At 43.2% G+C, this 22,208-nt stretch overlaps 1 protein-coding gene across 1 annotated transcript in view; it reads left to right on the top strand.

Annotated features, from left to right (window-relative positions):
- Positions 1–22,208, top strand: part of xpo6 (exportin 6) — a 160,590-nt gene that overhangs the window by 104,241 nt on the left and 34,141 nt on the right. Inside the window, exons 10-14 of the mRNA XM_063059477.1 lie at positions 8,527–8,635; positions 10,120–10,212; positions 13,218–13,287; positions 15,660–15,819; positions 19,059–19,151. Of these exons, the coding sequence (XP_062915547.1) occupies positions 8,527–8,635; positions 10,120–10,212; positions 13,218–13,287; positions 15,660–15,819; positions 19,059–19,151 (525 nt within the window). The remainder of the gene's footprint in view (positions 1–8,526; positions 8,636–10,119; positions 10,213–13,217; positions 13,288–15,659; positions 15,820–19,058; positions 19,152–22,208) is intronic.

Below are 22,208 nucleotides of genomic sequence, written 5' to 3'. Positions count from 1 at the left end.
TGCCGATTGCGTTGCCTCTGATCTGGGGTGGCATCTAATTAATTAGCTTGTTTATTTCTGCTTTTTCCTTAAAGATGTGCTGGGTGCGTCCCGGCTACTGCTGCATTCTCCGCGGATCGGTATCGGTTCACTGCCTGGAGGTTAGGACCACTGCACCACCCCAACCTCCGACAACTCAGCCTAACACACCATCATCAGTGTGCTCGGAGCTGTCTTCCCGATTCCAGTAAGTGATACTACACTGTACATACATTATTTCTACTTTATATCGGCTGTGTATTTTTATGTGTTATTTGGTATGATTTGGCAGCTTCATAGCTTAAGGGTTACTGGAGAGGATGTTTCTGCCGAGAGCACTTGTGTGAGATTTTCGCTACAGAGAACAGTGCGGCAATGATTGTAGAAAAGTATTTCGACTTTATTTAGGCTGTGTATTTATCATATCATTCCTGCTTTTACTATATGTTACTGTTATTTTAGGTTTTATGTGTTATTTGGCATGATTTGGTAGATTATTTTTTGGGTCTGCGAATGCTCACAAATTTTTCCCATGTAAATAAATGGTAATTGCTTCTTCACTTTACGACATTCTGGCTTACGAACCATTTTACAGGAACGCTCTACCTTTGGATGGCAGGGGAAACTTGTACAGAGTTTGTATGTTCCTGTTAGAATAAAAAGTATAACAGAATTTATATGTTTCTGTTATAATAAAAGGCATAACAAATTTAGGAAACCTTGGTTTTCAAGAGATATTGAGGCCATGGTTAAGAAAAAGGAAGAGGTGCATGACAGGTATAGACATGCAGGAACAAATGAGGTACTTGAGGAGTATAAGGAATGCAAGAGAACACTTAAGAAGAAAATCAGGAGGGCTAAAAGAAGACTTGAGGTTATGAATAACAGAAATGAGGCAAGAACAGGAAAACAGATTATTATCTGAATGGTGGCCGATTAGGAAAAGGGGAGGTGCAACGAGACCTGGGTGTCATTATACACCAGTCATTGAAGGTGGGCATGCAGGTACAGCAGGCAGTGAAAAAGGCGAATGGTATGCTGGCATTCATAGCAAGAGGATTCGAGTACAGGAGCAGGGAGGTACTACTGCAGTTGTACAAGGCCTTGGTGAGACCACACCTGGAGTATTGTGCGCAGTTTTGCTTCTCTAATCTGAGGAAAGACATTCTTGCCATAGAGGGAGTACAAAGAAGGTTCATCAGATTGATTCCTGGGATGGCAGGACTTTCATATGATGAAAGACTGGATGAACTGGGCTTGTACTTGTTGGAATTTAGAAGATTGAGGGGAGATCTGATTGAAATGTATAAAATCCTAAAGGGATTGGACAGGCTAGATGCAGGAAGGTTGTTCCCGATGTTGGGGAAGTCCAGAACGAGGGGTCACAGTTTAAGGATATAGGGGAAGCCTTTTAGGACCGAGATGAGGAAAAACTTCTTCACACAGAGAGTGGTGAATCTGTGGAATTCTCTGCCACAGGAAACAGTTGAGGCCAGTTCATTGGCTATATTTAAGAGGGAGTTAGATATGGCCCTTGTGGCTAAAGGGATTGGGGGTATGGAGAGAAGGCTGGTACAGGGTTCTGAGTTGGATGATCAGCCATGATCATACTGAATGGCCTACTCCACCTATTTTCTATGTTTCTATAAACTCTTATTGGGCTTCAAGCTAGGTACAGGTATCAATTATAACCGATGTTTCGATGACAAACTCTGCCGTTGAAATGTCGGTTGTAATTGATAACTGTATCCAGCTTGAAACCTGAAAACAGTTTATTTGCCATGTACTAGATCCTTTTTCAAGACATGAGGTTGCTCTAGCAGGTAAGGTAAAGGAGAATCCAAAGGGATTCTACAGATACGTTAAGAGCAAAAGGATTGCAGATTGGTCCTCTGGAAGATCAGAATGGTAACCTACAATATGTCTGAAGCCGAAAGAGATGGAAAAGATCTTGAATAGATTTTTTGTATCTGTATTTACTCAGGAGATGGACAGAGTCTTTAGAAGTGAGGAAATGCAACAGCCGGGCTGGCTGGTGACGTGACGACATCGGCACCAGACCCGGGAGCGGAGGTTCCTGAGTTCGAATCTAGTCGGGTCTGCCCCCGAGTACACTTTCTATCCGTGCCGGGTTGAGTGTCGAGATCGCAACTCGACCTCGTAAAACAAAGGGAAAATAACTGCAAAAATGTCTGTGTGAGGAGTGGCTCGCCACACAGTCTCTCTCTTTCACTTGTAAAAGCTATGAAAAATCCATCATCACGGACACACAGACTCACACACGCAGGCACACGCCAAAAAAAAAAGCAGCAGCCAGGTCATGGATATAATGTAGCTTACAAAGGAGGAGGTGTTTGCTGTCCTGAGGCAAATGAGGGTGGATAAATCCCCAGGGCCTGCCAAGGTAGTCTCTTTGTCTCTGTGGGAGGCATGTGCAGAAATTGTAGGGGCCCTAATAGAGATATTTAAAGCATCTTTAGCCATTGATGAGGTGTCAAAGGATTGGAAGATAGCTAATGTTGTTCCATTGTTTAAGACATGCTGTCAGAAAACGCAAGGAAATTATAGTCCAGTGAGCCTAACATCGGTGGTGGGAAAGTTATTGGAATGTATTCTAAGGAACTGGATATGTAAGTATTTGGATAGACAGGGACTGATTACGCATAGTCAACATGGCTTCGTGCATGGTAACTAATATAGAGTTTTTTCAAGGAACTTGCCAGGAAGGTTAATGAAGGAGAGGCGGTGGATGTTGTCTACAAGGACTTTGACAAATTCCCACATGGGAGTTTGGTCAGTCACTTGGCATTCAAGATAATTGAATTAGATGTTGGCTTTATGCGAGAAGCCAGAGAGTTGTCCCTCTGCCTGGAGGCCCACGACTAGTGGTGTGTCGCAGGGATCGGTGCTGAGTCTGTTGTTGTTTGTCATCTACATCAACAGTGTGGATGAGGATTGGTTAACTGGGTCAGTAACTTTTCAGATGCTGCTGATGTTGGGGGTGTAGTGGACAGAAAGGAAGACTATCAGAACTTGCAGTGGGATCTGCATCAGCTGGAAAAATAGACTGAAAACTGGTAGACGGAGTTTAATGCAGACAATTGTGAGGTGTTGCACTTCGATAGGACCAACCAGGGTAGGTCTTACACGGTGAGTGGTAAGGCACATCTGGGAATGCAGGTCCATAATTGCTTGAAAGTGGTGTCACAGATAGATGGGGTGATAAAGAAAGCTTTTGGTACATTGGCCTTCATAAAATAAAGTACTGAGTACAGCAGTTGGGATGTTATGTTGACGTGAGGGCTGATTTAGAGTATTGTGTGCAGATTTGGTCACCTATCTATATGAAAGATGTAAATAAGATGAAAAGAGTAATCAATCTAACCATTCTCTCTGTGTTCTTTCATCCATGTGTTTATCTAGGAGTCTTGTAAACGTTCCCTATGTATCTGCCTCACCCACCACCTCTAAATAGATTCTTATTTTCCGCAAATAGTTTCTGGTCCTACAGCCGCCAGTTAGAGATATTTCTGCAGTTTACAACTTTGAAAAGCAAAAGTTTTAAGCTAACGGTATTAGTCTCAATGGCAATTAGCCTTTGTTTTTAATGATTTGACAGTGTAAGGTCCAGTACTCCACCCTGAGTAGAGGTCTGCACATTTTCTTTTGAGTGTGTCAACAGTATAAACATTTATTGTTGACTTGCAAGTAACTTCTTGATATTTGAAGGTTAGAAGCAGATCTAGAAGGGCAAGTATTCAGTGTACATTCGCGTTTTCCTTGTTAAACCACTTTGTCAGTTAGTTGTCACAATTAATCTTTGCTCTATTGCTTGGGGTATGGGGTAACATACAGGACAAAGTTCAAAGTATGTGTACCATGTACTACCTTGAGGTTCATCTTGCAGGCAGCCACAAAACAAAGAAACACAATAGAATTGACGAAAAAAAAGTCACACCACAAAGACTGTCAAGCATCCAATGTGCAAAAAAAGAACAATTAAAAATAATAAACAAATAATCCTCAGAAAATGAACCACAGAGTCCCCGAAAGTGAGTCCACAACCACGGAGACTGTTCAGTGCTGAGGCAAGTGTATCCGGTCCAGGAGCTCGATGGCTGCTGGTCACAGCCACGGAGACTGTTCGGTGCTGAGGGGAGTAAAGCCTCATAGAGTAGTGAGCTGAAGAATGGTTTCTCCTTTGCCCTCAGCTTCATTGCCTTAATTTTTTTAATCTGGCTCGCTGCTTAAATTGGCTAGACATTGTTTATTTTCTGCTCTTGGGCTCACTTCATCAGTTAGAGGATTGAGGCTTAATTTGGAGGCAATATGAGGGACGATGGTGATAGTAATTCTGGAGAGTTGTTAAGTATACTTAAAGCAGAGGTTAATAGGTTCCTGATTAGTAAGGGCTTCAAAGGTTACAGGAAAAGGGCAAGAGCGTGGGGTTGAGAGAAAAAAATAATCAATCATGTTGAAATGGCAGAGTGGATTTGATGGGCCTCATGGCCTAATTCTGCTCCTATGTCTTAGGGTGCTGATGAAGAAAATGTCTGTGAAAAGTGGGAGTCCCGATTGTCTAGGTTGCACACAGCTGTTGCAGCTGCTTGGTTAACAGATGAATAAGGACTTTAGGAGAATTTTGTGAAATAAAAGGTTGCCCTGGAATTGTGAGGGGTAGAACTTGGCAGTAGCTGATGGTCAGAGGAGCTACTGACCATGTTCTGACACCAACTAAAGAGGCTAGGCATTTGAAATATTAATGTTCAATATTGAATTTGGAAAGTTGCACTGTTTCTGTACGGAAGCTGGTGCTATTCCATGAGCTTGTTTTGGCTTCCTTGGAGCAGTGTAGAAGACCAAAGACAGGGGTTGAGGAGTTGGGAGGGATCATTAAAATGGCAGGTGAGTGGAACCTCGCAGCTGCCTTTGTGCACTGAATGGTGTTGTACAGAGCAGTCACCCAATCTGTATTTGGTTTCTCTGAAGTGAGCTTAGAGAGAGCTGTGCTGACTGTGTGAGTTACTGTTTCTGTGCTGTAATTGTTATAGGGTTATATTGAGCTGGTGGGTGGATGGTGGGATGGGAAGAGTTAAAGGGCATCAATGAGGTTGCACAGTGAGAAGGGGAATGATAGGTGGAGCTGGGAGAGTGAACCAGGAGGTTCTGGAGGGAACACTATCTTGGGAGTACAGGAAAGATGAGTCTCCTGGTGGAACTTGCTGAAGGTGGCCAGAACTATGGAACATGATCCATCGCGCGTGGATATGGTGGAGAGCTAAAGAAGGCACATAACCATTTCCTTTATGGACGGAGCTGATAGGGGAGACATGTCTGAAGTCCTGTCGTTTGTTGTAGAGGGAAGCCACAGTTAAAGGAAGAGGAAGACATTTTCCAGCCACCCTTCATCAGAAGAGATATGACAGAGGAAATGGGGAATGCAATGAAATCCTTGTAGGAAACAGGGTAGAAGGAGGAGGAACTCGTTGTGGGAGTCTCTGAACTTGTTGCATAGTGGTAGCTGTAGTATGTACCACTTGTTTTACAGTTATGACCCTGTTCCCCAAGGTGGACATGGAGAATAGTCGATGCAAATCTTGGCCATGTAGTCTTTATGTACTTGCTAATGTTTATACAGTGGCTGTGACACTGTTATATGACCACTTCTATCTGAAGTGATGCCACACTATAAAAAGCAGAGTTTTTAAAGCCAAAATTATATGTATTTCCTGACAGACACATACTACAACATAGTTTCTGCAAAAGACCACAGTGTGACTTCTCTGCAAAATGAGTGGTTCTCATTTATGTGAAACTGAAAATTATGTTTGGAATAAACAGTCGATGATTCAGGCCAAGACCCTTTGTCAGATCTCAGCCTGAAACATTGACTGTTTATTCCTTTCTAGATGCTGCCTGACCTGCTGAGCTCCTCCAGCTTTTTGTGTGTGTTGAAGATTTCCAGCATCTGTGGAATCTCTTGTGATTTGCATGCTGTGCCTTGTTGGTCACATAGTGGATTTGAAGTTGTTCTGCTTTGGTATGCAAGTTCTGAGTAAGAGACTTCTTCCTCCTGCAAATGCATTCCACTAACCCAAAGTTTTTTGCTTTCTGTGTAATTCTGCGAGCAGGTTGTATCTGCTAGCCAGATCTCTCTGGAGAAACTTAAATTGGATGTCTGTTAACCCTCAGCATTCTGAATCAGTGTTTGATTTCATTTATTTAAACTTTTGTGAAACCCATTTTGTTTCAGAATTTGTTTTTGTGGTATATAGCTGCCATCTTGTTGAAGTAGTTGAGGTTACACTGACAAAAGGAACACAGTACTACTGATGTTAGTTACACTGTCTCAGTGCCTGCCCCCATTCTAACAACTTTCTACAGAAGGCACCATCATGTCTGACTACATCTTTGTGTGGTATAGAAGCTGCAAGGCATCAGAGCAAGACCCTACAGATGATCGCCCTCCCCTTTATTTGTGACACTTATAGGAGAGTTGTATACGAAGGGCCTGAAGTGTTAATGAGGGTCCCTACCACCCACATTACCGTCAGGAAGCAGGTACAGGAGCATCAGGTCTCGGACTGCCAGAGACTAATGAACACCCTGCCACCACCAGGGTCTCGTCACTGAGACAGTGAGAAGTTTACTGTACTATTTGCTATTTACCTCTGCTGCACATTGCATGCATTTTAAATTATATTTTATTAACTTATTTGTGGTAATTTTATTTCATGTGCTGTGTGCGCTATATGTTTTGTGGGTGCACTGTGGTCTGGGGGGAATGTTATTTTGTTGGTTGTACAGTTCAATGACAATAAACTTGAACTTGATACTTAAATTCAATCCTGCCCTCCACTGCTGCTTTCTGTGTGGAGTTTACACGTCCTCTCTGGTTTCCTCCCACATCACCAAGGTATGTTAGTTGCTTAATTGGTTGCAGCAAATTGTGTTTAGTGTATTGGCAGGAGTTGGTGAAAAATGGATCGGATTAGAGTGGGTTCAGAGTGAGTGTGTGGTTGAGGGCTCTGTGCGTCTGACTCTTTCGAATGAGCTTGAAGTCACACCTTCAACATTACTGATGACTGTAAGTAACATAAATTCTTCATGTGGACACCATTAGAGTCACACAGCTTGGAACCTTTGGCCCACTTTCCTCTAAACCATTCCTATCTATGTACAGGTCTAAGAACCTTCTAAATGTTGTTAATGTACCCGCTTCAACCACTTCCTCTGGCAGCTCGTTCAATATACTCATCACGCTCTGGGTGAAAAAGCTACCCCTCAGGTTCCTATTGAATACATCTCCTCTCATCTTAAACCTATGCCCTTTAGTACTTGGTTTTTTACCCTAGTAAAAAGACTGCACATTGACCATTCTTCTTCTCAAGCCCATCAACTCTTTCTGAGGCTTGGGCTTGCTAGAGACCCTCTGGCTTCTGCTTTCCCCACATGGTTTCTTATGTGTGTCATCCAGACAAATATCCTTCCTCATGCTTTCCCCACACGGTTTCATATGTGTGTCATCCAGACAAATACCCTTCCTCTCTCTTTGCAGCTTCTGTAGGCATTCCAGTAGCTCTGGGTTTTTACAGGATGGGGTTGCTGCCCTGGCATTCGGGCTTGGATCATGGCAGAGTTGACCCTGTATATGCCTCTCATAATTTTATATGAGGTCTGTAAGATCACCTCTCATTCCCCTGTGGTCTTATGGTCTAAATCTCGCCATTTTATAGGTTAATTGTTATCACTGGAATGTTGTGTTCTGTTTCAGTTGAAGCTAGTTTTTGTAGAAGATGACCACGATTTCTTTGTTCTCGGCCCTTATTTTCTTTGTTTGGCCTTTGTTCTTGTGACATTTAACAAAACGACCATTTTATGCCTCATTCTTTACTTCTGAACCTCTGAATTACAAAAACATCACAATCAAACAAATCTCATGGTCTTATCTTTCGTTCAGCCCAGTAGATAAGCCTTGAGATGAACTGTTCCGTGGTCAGCAGTGATGGCGGATCCAAGGCTTGCGGTGAGATTTTAGCATTTCCCTGTGTCAAGAACCAATTACTGGACCCCACAGCCCCATGTCCCTTTAGAACAGAGATAAGGGAGAATTTCTTTAGTCAGAGGGTGATGAATCTGTAGAATTCATTGCCACGCAGACAGTTGTGGAGGCCAAATTATTGGGTATATTTAAAACGGAGGTTCATAGTTTCTTACTTAGGGTGTCAAAGGTTACAGGAGAAAGCAAGGTAATAGGGTTGAGAGGGATAATTAATCAGCCATGATAGAATTATGGAGTATACTCGATGGGCTGAATGGCCTAATTCTGCTCCTATGTCTTATGGTCTTATATCTGCAGTAGGTCGCTGTTACAAAATAAAGGAGCAGCACTTATGAAAGGCAAACATATCTATAGTGATGGGCATCAGCCAGGTTTCTTGCCCTAATTCATTGAGTGCCAGAGTTCATTTGCTTTGTGAGTGTCACCGTTTCCTGCTTTTCTCATAGGTACAAAGGTGCGTTAGTTATGCTGTTGACTGAGGTTTTGCATCGTGTGCAGTTCCGCTACAACCAAGCCCAGCTGGAGGAACTAGATGACGAGACCCTGGATGATGATGTAAGTATGCCGGAGAAAGGATTGATCCTGAACTGGCAAGTCTCACAAAGACGAGCAGAATTTATGTTTTTATCAACCTACATCTTTAATCTCTGCGATACAAACTTGAAGGTGGGCTGGTGTGAAGAAAAATCCAGCTTCCCATCTACCCCATCTGCCGCAGACTGCAGGATGGATGGGTGAGCAAAGTCTGAGTATTGGTGACTTTTATTGTGTGCTTATATAACTTAACTAGCATCTTGTTGGAGTTGATTGTGATGCACAGAAAGTCCCTCTTTCCTTCCCTCTTCCTTTGTACCCAACCAAATCCACACAAGGACATTAGAGTTGTCAGTAGGACTGCTGGTATTCTGGAGTGAGAGTTCAACTTCTTCTGGACACCAAAGAACCAAACGAAAATGGGCAGCATTGGAGTTATCTGCCAGACCAGGTTTGAGCAACAGGATTGCTTTCCATGCTGATTGAGCACCAGTTTTCTGGTTACTGGTATTGGTGACTACACAGTCACGTTGGAACATCAAAACTAAAAGAAGTGTCAGTAGGTTAACATCCAGCATAAGGTACTAGTCAGGCCGCACTTGGAGTATTGTCAACAGTTTTGGGCCCCATATCTCTGAAAGGATGTGTTGTCGTTGGAGAGAGTCCAGAGGAGATTCACAGGGATGATACCAGGAATGAAGGGGTTAACATATGAGGTGCATTCGGCAGCTTCGGGCCTGTTCTCACTGGAATTTAGAAGAATGTATGGGGACCTCATTGAAACCTACTGAATGTTGAAAGGACTAGATAAGGTGGATATGGAGAGGATGTTTCTTATGGTGGGGTTTTCCAGAACTAGACGGCACAGCCTCAAAATTGAGGGGTGACCCTTTAGAACAGAGGTAAGGAGGATTTTTTTTTGTCAGAGAGTAGTAAATCTGTGAAACGCTGTGCCACAGACTGCGGTGGAGGCCAAGTCCGTGGGTATATTTAAGGTGGAAGTTGTTTCCTGATCGTTCAGGGCATCAAAGGATATGGCGGTACGGGGTTGAGTGGGATCCAGAATTAGCCATGATGAAATAGCAGAGCAGACTCAATGGGCTGAATGGCCTAATTCTGTTCCTATGTCTTATGGTCTTATGGACAACTTACAATGACCAATTAACCTACTAACCATGGAATGTGGGAGGAAACAAAAGCACCCAGAGGGAACCTACACGTTCATGGAGAGGATGTACAAACTCCTTACGGACAACATGGGAATTGAACTCCGACGCCCCGAGTTATAATGGTGCCGCGCTAATAGCTATTTTACTGTGGCGCCCAACAGATTAAAAATTTCTTCAGCTGGATATACTGTATACAGCAGATGCTTAGTCGAGTGCATTCATGAGAGTACGTGACATGTAAGGAAGAATGTTTTTAATGTAGCTGGTTTATACACAGAGATCTTATGAACCCATAGAGGGGGGCCCCTGTAACCGTGAGCTCCTTTCTCTCTGCAGCAACAGACCGAGTGGCAGCGGTATCTCCGGCAGAGCTTAGAGGTGGTAGCCAAAGTGATGGAGCTTCTCCCTTCCCACGCATTTTCTACAATCGTGAGTACAATTTACAGTAATATAGGGTGACAGCCACCCAGATTTGGCCAAGTTTACAGCCCGTACTCCCTGTCCCCACACCCCCAGCAGGGTCAACACCACACAAAGTAAACGGGCGCATAGATAATCTGGCTGCTTCTTGGATCTTGCTCTGCCATTCAGTAAAATCCTCACCTTAACACCACTTCTGCTCTCTCCAGGAATGAAAGGGTTAATGTACAAAGAGCATTTTTTTGACTCTAGACCTATATTTGCTGGAGTTTTGAAGAATGAGGGAGGGATTTCATTGAAACCTATTGAATATTAAAAGACCTTGATGTGGTGAGGATGTTTTCTATAGTGGGAGAGTCTTGGACCAGAGGCCACAGCCTCAGAATAGAGGGACATCCATTTAGAACAGAGATGAGGAGGAGTTTCTTTACCCAGAGGGTGGTGAATCTGTGAAATTCACTGATGGTTATGGAGGTCAAGATATTGAATATATTTAAAGCGGAGGTTGATAGGTTCTTGATTAGTCAGGGCATTGAAGGTTATGGGAAGAACGCAGGAGAGTAGGGTTGAGAGGGACGATGAAGTGGCAGATCTGACTCGATGGGCCAAATGGCCTAATTCTATTTCCATGTCTTATGGTCTCTTCTATACTCAGACGTCAAGAATGATCTCTGTGGTACCCATGATTCCTGAGTTAGTCACTATGTCAGCAGTCAAAGGAACCTCACCAACTCATTCCCGGTTGAGGAGATGGTCTTACTGTGGCTAAGCAGACTATGTTTGTATTTGGGGTTTAGGACGATGAGGGATGATGTTACTGAAGCAACTAGATCCGGAGGAGGCATATCAGAGTGAATGTTGAATCTGCAAGTCTGTTAGGGTTGTCTATTGTATCCAGTGCTCCCGATGCAGCCTCCGGCATCGTCGTGCGAATCGATGTAAATTTGGGGACTGCTTTGTCGGGCAACTCTGCTCCATCCGCAAAAAGCGGAATTTCCCGGCAGCCAACCATCCCCATTCCCGTTCTGACGTGGTTTTATGGCCTACTGTTCTGCCATGGTGAGGCCATTCTCAGAGTGGAGGAGCAACAACTCATATTCCATATGAATAGCCTCCAATTTGTTGGTACAAACTTGATTTTTCCTTCCAGTATTTTTTCCCTTTCCCTTTTCTTCTAATCCCTACGCTGGCCTCTTACCTCTTTTTCTCACCTGCCGATCACCTCCCCCGATGCCCCTCCTCCCTTCTCCATGGTCCACTCTCCTTTTCTGTCAGCTTCTTTCTTCTCCAACCCTTTGCATTTTCCACCTGTCACCTTCTTGCTTCTTACTTCAATCCCCCTCCAACCACCACCTGGCTACACCTATCACCTGCCAGCTTGCCCTCCTTCCCTTTCCCCTCCCGCCACCTTTTATTCTACCATCTTCCCCCTTCCTTTCCAATCATGCTGAAGGGTCTCGGCCTGAAACATCGACCGTTAATTCATTTCCATAGCTGCTGCCTGACCTGCTGAGTTCCTCCAGCATTTTGTGTTTCCAGGACTTTCTCATTTTTGTTTTGGATTTTCAGCATCTACAGTTTGTTTTGGGTTGTTAGGGAATTGGGACCAAAGGTATTTGAGCACCAGAGGAATTAATCCTAGGGTAGAATGGCTGTGCTCATATTGAAAGAAGGGCTGAATGGCCAACACAAAATACTCTGCAGATGCTGGGGTTGGGTCAAAGCAACACTCACAACACGCTGGAGGAACTCAGCAGGTCGGGCAGCATCCATGGAAAAGATCGGTCGATGTTTCAGGCCGGAACCCTTCGTCAGGACTGTAGAGGGAAGGGGCAGAGGCCCTATGAAGAAGGTGGGGGGAGGGTGGGAAGGAGAAGACTGGTAGGTTCCAGGTGAAAAACCAGTAAGGGGAAAGATAAAGGGGTGGGGAAGGGAGGCAGGGAGGTGATAGGCAGGAAAGGTGAAGAAGGAATAGGGGAAAACACAATGGGTAGTAGAAGGAGGCGGAACCATGAGGGAGGTGATGGGCAGCTGGGGGAGGGGGCAGAGTGACATAGGGATAGAGGAAGGGAGGGGGAGGGAATTACCGGAAGTTGGAGAATTCAATATTCATACCTAGGGGCTGGGGCTGAATGGCTTACTCCTGTTTTGTGTGTATTGTTGTACGATCATTTTTTATACAACACCTTATTGAATAGAGATATACAGTACAATATCTAGTTGTTCCCCTTTACCCGTGCTGCCTCGTCAAAGAACCCCAACGAAAACATCAAATACAGTTTCCGTTTCATAAAGCCTGTTTGATTTGCCTAATTATTTTCCTGTCTTTCTAAATGTCTGGATTTAATCTCAAACTGATAAGATTGTTTATGTACCGAGGTACAGTGAAAATCTTGACTTGCATACTGCTGTTCTTGCAGATCATTTCATTACGTTGAGAATAGGACAAAGGGAAACAATAATTGTGCAGAATAAAGTGCCACAGTTAACAGAGAAGGTAGGCAGTAAAGTGCAAGGCGATAAAGAGGTAGATTGTGAGGTCAAGAGTCTATCTTAACATACTAGGGGACTGTTCAGTAGTCTTATAGCGTTGGGATACAGTGTTATAGTGTTCAATGATGGTTTCCAGCACTTTCCTGAACACAGATGTTTGGCAAACTGCATTCTGACTCTCTCCTTGAATAGTACTGTTACATTTGAAGTTTTCCATTGAAGTCATGCTTACTGCATAAAGTTGACATTTTTCATCTCTGTTTATTGGGACTAACTGGATAACGGGCCTTTGTCCATTGGAAATTAAGACTAATCGGGATTTGGTTCAGCCTGGAGACACTGCTGACTACATCTGACAGTTTTCCTGTTCCATCACTGTTAGCTGAAATTGAACTATTTCAGAAAGCAGGAAGGTCCCTGATTATCCACTGCTTTCCCTGCAATAACCTCACAAATAATGCAATAAATTCTTCTAGATTGTTCCTTTGAGTGGTGTTTACTTCTTGTTTTTCTGTCCCTAGTTTCCCATCTTGCAGGATAACCTGGAGGTTTATCTAGGGTTGCAGCAGTTCGTTGTAACCTCTGGACAAGGTAAGTGGTTAGTCTGCTCTTAGCAAGCAACTCTACTGACGCTGGCTGTTATCAGAAGTATTTATCTTTACAAATATACTTAACCTTTTAGTGCTGAAACCACAAAACAAATTAATGGTGCAAGTGACTGACTTGTTAAATAGTGAGACTAAATCTCCCACGATTGGAGCAAGTGAATATAAAAGGAGATTAAGCGCCAGTGCTTTTGGAGAAATGTTCTCGATAATTTTACAGAGAAACTGTTATGTTGATTGGGCAGGATTGATGCAAGGTGAATCATGAGGTCGTACAGAACAGAAATGGGTCCTGTGACCCAACTCATCCACACCTTTTTACAGTAATCCCATTGGCCTGCTTTAGGCCAAACCCTTCTCTTCATTCCTGTTGTAGAACTTACCAAATTTTGTAATCGTCTCTGTCTCTACCATTCCCCGGCAGCTGAGTGCATCTACCCACCAGTGTCTGTGGGGGAAAAGCCTGTCCCTCAGGTCTCCTACAGATCTCTTCCCTTCCACTTTAAACATATGCCCTCTAGTTTTACACCCCCCCACCCTAGGTAAAAGATTCTCTCTGGGCCGCTCATAGTTTTATAAACCTCAGCAAGGTCATCCCTCGGCATCCTATGTGTGAATGACTCCAGCCTGTCCAAACCTTATCTTTATATAACTGCAGTCCTCCATTCCACACAACGCCATAATGAATTCCTTCTGTATTCTTTCTAATGCTTCCTGGAGTATGGTGAGCAGAGATGTACGCAGTACTGCATGTGTAGCCTAACCAGTGTTTTTTTCAGGTGCGATGTGACATCCCAGCTCCGATACACAGTGCCTTGGCCTAAGAAAGCAACCATATCAAATGCTCTCTTCACTGCCCTCTCCACGTGTCGCCATTTTAAAGAAACTGTGTACTTGAACTTCACAGTCTGTCTGTACGTCAGAAATCCTGAGGTCTCTGTCAGGTCCATATCAAATGCTCGCTTCACTATCCTATCCACCTGTCACCATTTTAAAGGAAATTAGGACGTCTGTATGTCAGAAATCCTGAGATCCCTGTTATTTATTGTGTTTAGCCTATTAGGATTTGACGTTACTTCACTCAGGTCTAGATTAACTTCCATCTACCACGACTCAGCCTAACTTTCCAGCTGATCTGCATCCCACCTAATCTATTTTACAGCTTTCTTTGCAATCTGCTACTCCTCCAATTTTTGTTTTGACAGCAAGCTTCTAAGTCATCCAAGTCATTTATACAGTATAGATCTCTATATATGACAAAAGCAGTGTGCACAGCACCAGGTTCCTACAGTACACCACTGCTTAGAGATTTCTGGACACCCCTTGACCACCATTCTCTGCCACCTATCACCAATTCTTGATCCAGTTTGCCAACATACCTCGTCACAGACCATCACGTATTACCTACATCAGTGTTCCACCAGTAGAAGGAGAAAACTGAAGGGTCACACTGGATGCCTTAGTTTATCATTGTCACATCTACCAAGATATAGTGAGAAGCTTCTCTTGCATAGTAGCCAGAAACTTGCTGACTTCCTCCAGCATTTGTGTGTGTCACCAAAAAGATTCTGGGGTTGAAAAGCTTACATATGAGGAGTGTTTGATGGCTCTGGGCCTGTACTCATTGTAATTCAGAAGAAGGGTGGGGTGGGATCTCATTGAAACCTATCGAATGTTGAAAGGCCTCAATAGAGTGGATGCGGAGAGGATGTTTCCTATGGTGGGGGAGCCTTAGACTAGCGGACGCTACCTCAGAATAGAGGGATATCCATTTAGAACTGAGATGAGGGAAGAATTTCTTTAGCCAGAGAGTGGTGAATCTTTGCCACTGGCAGCCATGGAGGCCAGGTCTTTTTGTGTATTTAAGGCAGATGTTGATAGATTCTTTATTGGTCAGGCATGAAGGGATCTGGGGCTGAGGGAAATTGGATCAGCCTTGATGAAATGGTGGAGCAGACTCAATGGGCCAAGTGGCCTAATTCTGCTCCTATATCTTTGGGTCTTAAGTTTTAAACTGTTCATTCAAGAGTCTAGTACCAGCAGGATAGAAGCTGTTCTTGAGCCTGGTGGTATGTACTTTCAGGCGTTTAAACCTTGTGCCCTTGATTACCGTGGTGAGAAGGGAATATGATCAGTATCTCCTTACTAGCAGTTGGTGACATGGGCATTGGTTTCAACTGGGAATGGCTTCTACAGTTTGGTGGCGGTATTAACAAGGTGGTATCACTGTGCCTACTGACGGAAGTGGCTAAGGAGGGGTGCAGGAGCCTCGGCTGTAGTGATTGCATGTTTGCCTTTGCTTGTGCTGATGAATAATTGTGTGCCTTGACCATTCAATACAAATACATTGTTCTTTAGTTCACAGGCTGAATATTACAGCAGAGAATGACTGTCGCCGCTTGCATTGCTCTTTACGTGATCTGAGTTCGCTCCTTCAGACTAGTGGTCGTCTGGCTGAGTACTTTATCGGCGACGTCTTTGCTGCCAGGTTTAATGATGCACTCAGCGTAGTTGAAAGGTAAGACGTCCTCCTTTTGACTTGTTTGTTAGCTGTGTAGCAAATAGGCATTTGACCACAGATTGCAGCTGGGTGGGTGGAGAACTCTGTATTAATGTCTATCTTGAACCTCTTGGTCCTGTTTGTGTGACCTGCAGGGTCAATTCAGCCTGCCACTGATTGCTGGATTAGTGGGATCTTTTGTGGGCTGTACTGTTTATTCTGCTTTAAATGATGCAGAAAATCTTTTTTAAAAAAATGTCTACCAAATTCACACAAAGTTGTGGAGGAACTCAACAAGTCGGACAGCAATGAAAGGAAATAAACTTTCAAAGTTCGAAGTAATTTTATTATCAAAGTACATTTATGTCACCATATACAACCCTGAGATTCATTTTCTAGCAGGCATTCACTGCAAGTACAAAGAAACACAATAGAATCATTGAAAAACTACACACAATCAATGACAGAGAAGCAAGCAATGTGCAAGAGACAAGTTGTCCAAATACATTAAAAAAAGGGAAAATAATATTGTGAACATGACTTGTAGAGATCTTAAAAGTGAGTCCATAGGTTGTGGAATCAGTTTAGTGTTAACGTGAATGAAATAATCCATGCTGGTTCAGGAGCCTGATGGTTGAGGGTTGATAACTGTTCCTGAACCTGATGGTGTGGGCCCTGAGACTCCTGTACCTCCTTCCTGATGGCAGCAACGAGAAGAGAGCATGGTCTGGATGGTGGGGGTCCTTGATGATGCATCCTGAAGTTTCATGCTGAGGCCCTGATGATGGTTTGCAGCCCAAAATGTTGACTGTTTATTCCTCTCCATGGATGCTGCCTGCAGTTCCTCAAGCATTTTATGTGTGTTGCTCTGGATTTCAGCATTTGCAGACTGTCTTGTGTTGATATTTGCCAAATACTCAGCTGGTCAGTGAGGCTCTATTAAGAAAGGAACAAGAAATTGTAAAAGTCACTAAAGCTTTCGGACTTAAATATTACCATTTATTTCTGTCTGTAGACAGTGCCCAGATTGCTGAGTATCTCCACCATTTTCAATTCTAATTTATTAAATAGGAGCCCACTAGAAGATCAGCTATTCTGGATTGGGTGTTGTGCAATGAACCAGAATTGATTAGAGAGCTTAAAGTAAAAGAACCCTTAGGAGAAAGTGATCATAATGTGATTGAATTCACCCTGAAACTTGAGAAGGAGAAGCTAAAGTCAGATGTATTAGTATTACGGTGGAGTAAAGAGAACTACAGAGGCATGAGAGAGGAGCTGGCTGGAATTGATTGGAAAAGAACATTGGCAGGGATGACAGCAGAGTGGCAATAGCTGGAATTTCTGGAAGAAATTCGGAAGGCACAGGATATATACATCTCCAAAGAGGAAGAAGTATTCTAAAGGAAAGCTGACACAGCCGTGGCTAACAAGAGAAATCAAAGCCAACATAAAAGCCAAAGAGAGGGCATATAATAGAGCAAATATTAGTGGAAAGTTAAAGGATTGAGATGCTTTTAGAAACCAACAGAAGGCAGCTACAAAAGTCATTAAGAAGGTAAAGATGGAATACAAAAGTAAGCTAGCCGATAATATTAAAGAGAATAATAAGTTTCTCCAGATACAAAAAGTGCAAAAGAGAGGCGAGAGTGGACATTGGACCGCTGGAAAATGGTGCTGGACAATTAGTAATAGGGGACAATGAAATAGCAGACAAAATGAGCAAGTATTTTGTAACAGTCTTCACTGTGGAAGACACTAGCAGTACAGTGGAAGTTTCAGGTGTCGGGGGGGCATGAAGTATGTAAAGTTACCATAACTAGAGAGGAAATTCTTGGGAAACTGGAAGGTCTGAAGGTAGATAAATCACCTGGACCAGATGGTGTACACCCCAGAGTTCTGAAAGAGGTGGCTGAAGAAGTTGTGGCAACATTGGTAATGATCTTTCAAGAATCACTAAATTCTGGAATGGTTCCAAAAGATTGGAAAATTACAAATGTCTCCCCACTTTTTAAGAAGGGAGAGAGAAGAAGAAAGGAAATTATAAACCAGGTAATCAGATCTCAGTGGTTATGAAGATGTTGAAGTTGATTATTAAGGATGGGGTCTCAGGGTACTTTGAGGTGTGTGATAGTATAGGTTGTAATCAGCAGGGTTTCCTCAAGGGAAAATCTTGCCTAACAAATCTGTTGAAGTTCTTTGAAGAAATAACAAGCAGAATCGGTGGATGTTGTGTACTTGGATTTTCAGAAGGCCTTTGACAAAGTGCGGCACTTGAGGGTGCCAAGCAAGCTCCAAGCCTGTAGAATACAGGAAAGATTCTAGCATGGATAAAGCAGTGGCTGATTGGCAAGAGGCAAAGAGTGGGAATAGAGGGAGCTTTTTCTGACTGACTGCCGGTGACAAGTGATGTTTCACAGGAGACTGTGTTGGGACCAATTCTTCTTGTTATATGTCAATGATTTAGATGATGGAATTGATGGCTTTGTTGCAAAGTTTGCAGATGATATGAAGATAAGTGGAGGAGCAGGTAGTTTTGAAGCAGTAAAGCTACAGAAGGACAGACAAATTAGCAGAATAGGCAAAGAAATGGCAGATGGAATACAGTGTTGAGGAGTGAATGGTCATACAATTTGGTAGAAGAAATGAAAGGGTTGACTATTTTCTAAATGGAGCGAATATACAAAAAACTGAAGTGCAAAGTGACTTTGGAGTCCTTGTGCAAAATTCCCTGAAGGTTAATTTGCAGATTGAGTCTGTGGTGAAGGAAGGCAAATGTGATGTTAACATTCATTTCAAGAGGACTAGAATATAAAAGCAAGGATGTAATGTTGAAACTTTATAAAGCACTGGCAAGGGTTCGAAAGAGGTTCACGAAAAGGATTCCAGGATTGAACAGCTTGTCATATGAAGAGTGTTTGACGACTTTGGGCCCATGTTCACTAGAATTCAAAGAATCAGAGGTGACCTCATTGAAACCTATCGAGTGGTGAAAGGCCTTGATAGATTAGATGTGGAGAGGATGTTTCCTATGGTGGGATAGTCTCAGGCTATGTCCACACTAGACTGGATAATTTTGAAAACGCCGTTTTTGCGTAAAAACAACAGGCGTCCACACTAGGCATTTTTGAAAATACCTCTGTCCACATTAAAACGGATATTTGGGCGAATCTCCTCCTACTAAGATCCAGACCGTCCCCTTACAATGAGTATATTTCTGTTGATTTGTTTCTGACCTGCGTGTGATTGCTGTTTCTCAGGCTGGTGGAGGTGACACTGTATGGGTCGCGTATCAAGCTGTATGATATGGAGACAGCTGTACCGTCTGTGCTGAAGCCCGATTTGATCGATGTGTAAGTATGCTGTCAATCTTGCCGACTGAACCTGTGTTGTATGTGGACAAAATGGGCCACTCTTCTGCTGATCTGCTGACATATTAACAGAAAGCAAATAAATTTGTCAAAAAAGATGTAGCTCCACTGCTTTGCCTTACTCTGCAATGAATTTGACTGACTGATCAGCAGCCCGAGATTGTAGTAGCAAAAACTCATAACCTGAAATTATCAGAGAGACCGGTAACGGTGGGTGTCCATGACAGTGCGTCGTTTCCTCTGTGTGCTTACTCAGTGTGCTACAGAAAAAATAGCTGGACTAATTTAGGGTGATGCAGCCCTCTGAGGTTTCCTCCTTGTGGGGTTAGATTTCTTCACTCATTGTATTGAAGACAGCGATCGATGTCTGGATATTACAAGTGTCAGCGTGTATTAGACCATAAGACATAGGAACCGAATTTTAATTTCCTTTCTTCTGCCTCCCTCCCTTCTTAGAGTGGAGTGACATTTTCAATTTTTCAGTCCTCTGGAGCCATTTCAGAATCTAGTGATTCTTGAAAAGAAAATTACTAATGCCTCCACAATTTCTTCAGCCACCTTTTTCAGAGCCCTGGGGTGTGTTCCGTCTGGTCCAGGTTTGAGATGGGACAGGAAAGTGTTGAAGCAGTAAGAGTCATGGTCATAATGAATGGTGCAACAGGCTTAATCAGCTCATTTTATTTCTTTTGTTAAAGGAAAAATGTTGATTTTTGCGCTTTGTCTTTCATGACCACAGGATGTCCTTTTGTTCTTTAGCCAGTTATTTACTAGTAGCCAATTATACAGAAAGAGCCCACAGAGAGCAATAAAAATTTATAGTTAATCAGTTCCGGCAATGTTAGTTGAGGGATAAATGTTTAGCCACCAGAGCGGGGAGAACTTGCATCCTGGCCACACAGTGCACAACTGCCTCGCAGCTACGGAGACCCAGACTCACCCCTGACCTCTGGTGCTGTCTGTGTGGCATTTGTATGTTCTCCCTATGAATGCTTAAGTTTCTGGTTTCCTCCCACATCCAAAAGGTGAACAGGTTATTGGCTGTTGTAAGTCAAAGTTCAAAGTAAGTTTTACTATCGAAGTACACATATACAACCCTGAGATTCATTTTCTTGTGGGCATACTCAATAAATCTATGGAATAGTAACCAGAACAGAATCAATGAAAGTCTGCCCAACTAGGACGTTTAACCAGAGTGCAGAAGACAATTAAGTGTGCAAATATAAAAAGAAGAAATAATAATAATAAGTAAGTATTGAGAACATGAGATGAAGAGTCCTTGAAAGTGAGTTCATTGGTTGTGGGAACATTGCAATGATGGGGCAAGTGAGGTACAGTTATCCCCTCTGGTTCAAGAGCCTGATGGTAGGGGGGTAATAACTGTTCCTGAACCTGGCGGTGTGAGCCCTGAGGCTCCTGTACCTCCCTCCTGATGGCAGCAGTGAGAAGAGAGCATGGCCTGGGTGGTGGGGGTCCCTGATATTGGATGCTGCTTTCCTGCAGCAGCGTTTCATGTATATGTGCTCAATGGTGGGGAAGCGAGGATTGGGACAGGCTGTTTTCTGGCAAAGGTGTATTTGGAAAGTGGCAGGTCTTCAAACATGAAATTTTGAGAGTACAAAGCTTGTATGTGCCGGTCAGAATAAAAAGGTAAAAATCACAAGTGTAGGGAACCTTGGTTTTCAAAGAGATATTGCTGCCTTGGTTAAGAGAAAAAGGGAGGTACATAGCAGGTAGGAACAAATGAGGTGTTTATGGAGTACAAGAAATGCAAGGGAACACTGAAGAAAGACATCAGGAGGGCTTAAAGAAGATGTGAGGTTGCCCTAGCAGACAAAATACTTTATACTTTCTACTTTATTGTCGCCAAACAATTGGTATGGAACGTACAATCATCACAGCAATATTTGATTCTGCGCTTTACACTCCCTGGATTACAAATATTAAATATTAAAATATTTAAAATAGTTAAAATTAGTAAATATTAAAATTTAAATTATAAATCATAAATAAAAAATAGAAAAATGGGAAGTAAGGTAGTGCAAAAAACCCGAGAGGCAGGTCCGGATATTTGGAGGGTACGGCCCAGATCCGGGTCAGGATCCATTCAGCAGTCTTATCACAGTTGGAAAGAAGCTGTTCCCAAATCTGGCCGTACGAGTCTTCAAGCTCCTGAGCCTTCTCCCGGAGGGAAGAGGGATGAAAAGTGTGTTGGCTGGTTGGGTCGTGTCCTTGATTATCCTGGCAGCACTGCTCCGACAGCGTGCGGTGTAAAGTGAGTCCACGGACAGAAGATTGGTTTGTGTGATGTGCTGCGCCGTGTTCACAATCTTCTGCAGCTTCTTTCAGTCTTGGACAGGACAACTCCCATACCAGGTTGTGATGCACCCTAGAAGAATGCTTTCTACGGTGCATCTATAAAAATTAGTGAGGGTTTTAGGGGACAGGACAAATTTCTTTAGTTTTCTCAGGAAGTAAAGGTGCTGGTGGGCCTTTTTGGCAGTGAACTCTGTTTGGTTGGACCAAGTCAGGTCATTTGTGATATTGACTCTGAGGAACTTAAAGCTTTTGACCTGTTCCACTTGCACACCACCGATGTAAATGGGGTTGGCGGTCCGCTACTCCTTCTGAAATCAACAACCAATTCCTTCGTCTTGCTGACGTTGAGGGATAGGTTATTGTCTTCGCAACATGCCACCAGGTTCTTAATTTCCTCTCTGTACTCAAACTTATCATTACCCGAGATATGGCCTACAATTGTTGTGTCATCAGCAAACTTATATATTGAGTTTGATGGAAACTTTGCTACACAATCGTGGGTGTACAGTGAGTACAGCAGGGGGCTGAGTACACAGCCTTGTGGGGCACCGGTGCTCAGGGTGATTGTAGAGGAGAGCTTGTCTCTTATTTTTATAGCCTGGGTCCTGTCTGTGAGGAAGTTGAAGATCCAACTGCAGATCTGAGTGCTAAGGCCCAGGTTCCGGAGCTTAGGAATCAGTTTATTTGGAATGATGGTATTAAAGGCAGAGCTGTAGTCAATGA

Source organism: Mobula hypostoma, chromosome 9, assembly GCF_963921235.1.
Source record: "Mobula hypostoma chromosome 9, sMobHyp1.1, whole genome shotgun sequence".
NCBI lineage: Eukaryota > Metazoa > Chordata > Chondrichthyes > Myliobatiformes > Myliobatidae > Mobula > Mobula hypostoma.
Note: the sequence above shows the minus strand (reverse complement) of the source record. Positions and strands in the feature narration are given on the sequence as shown.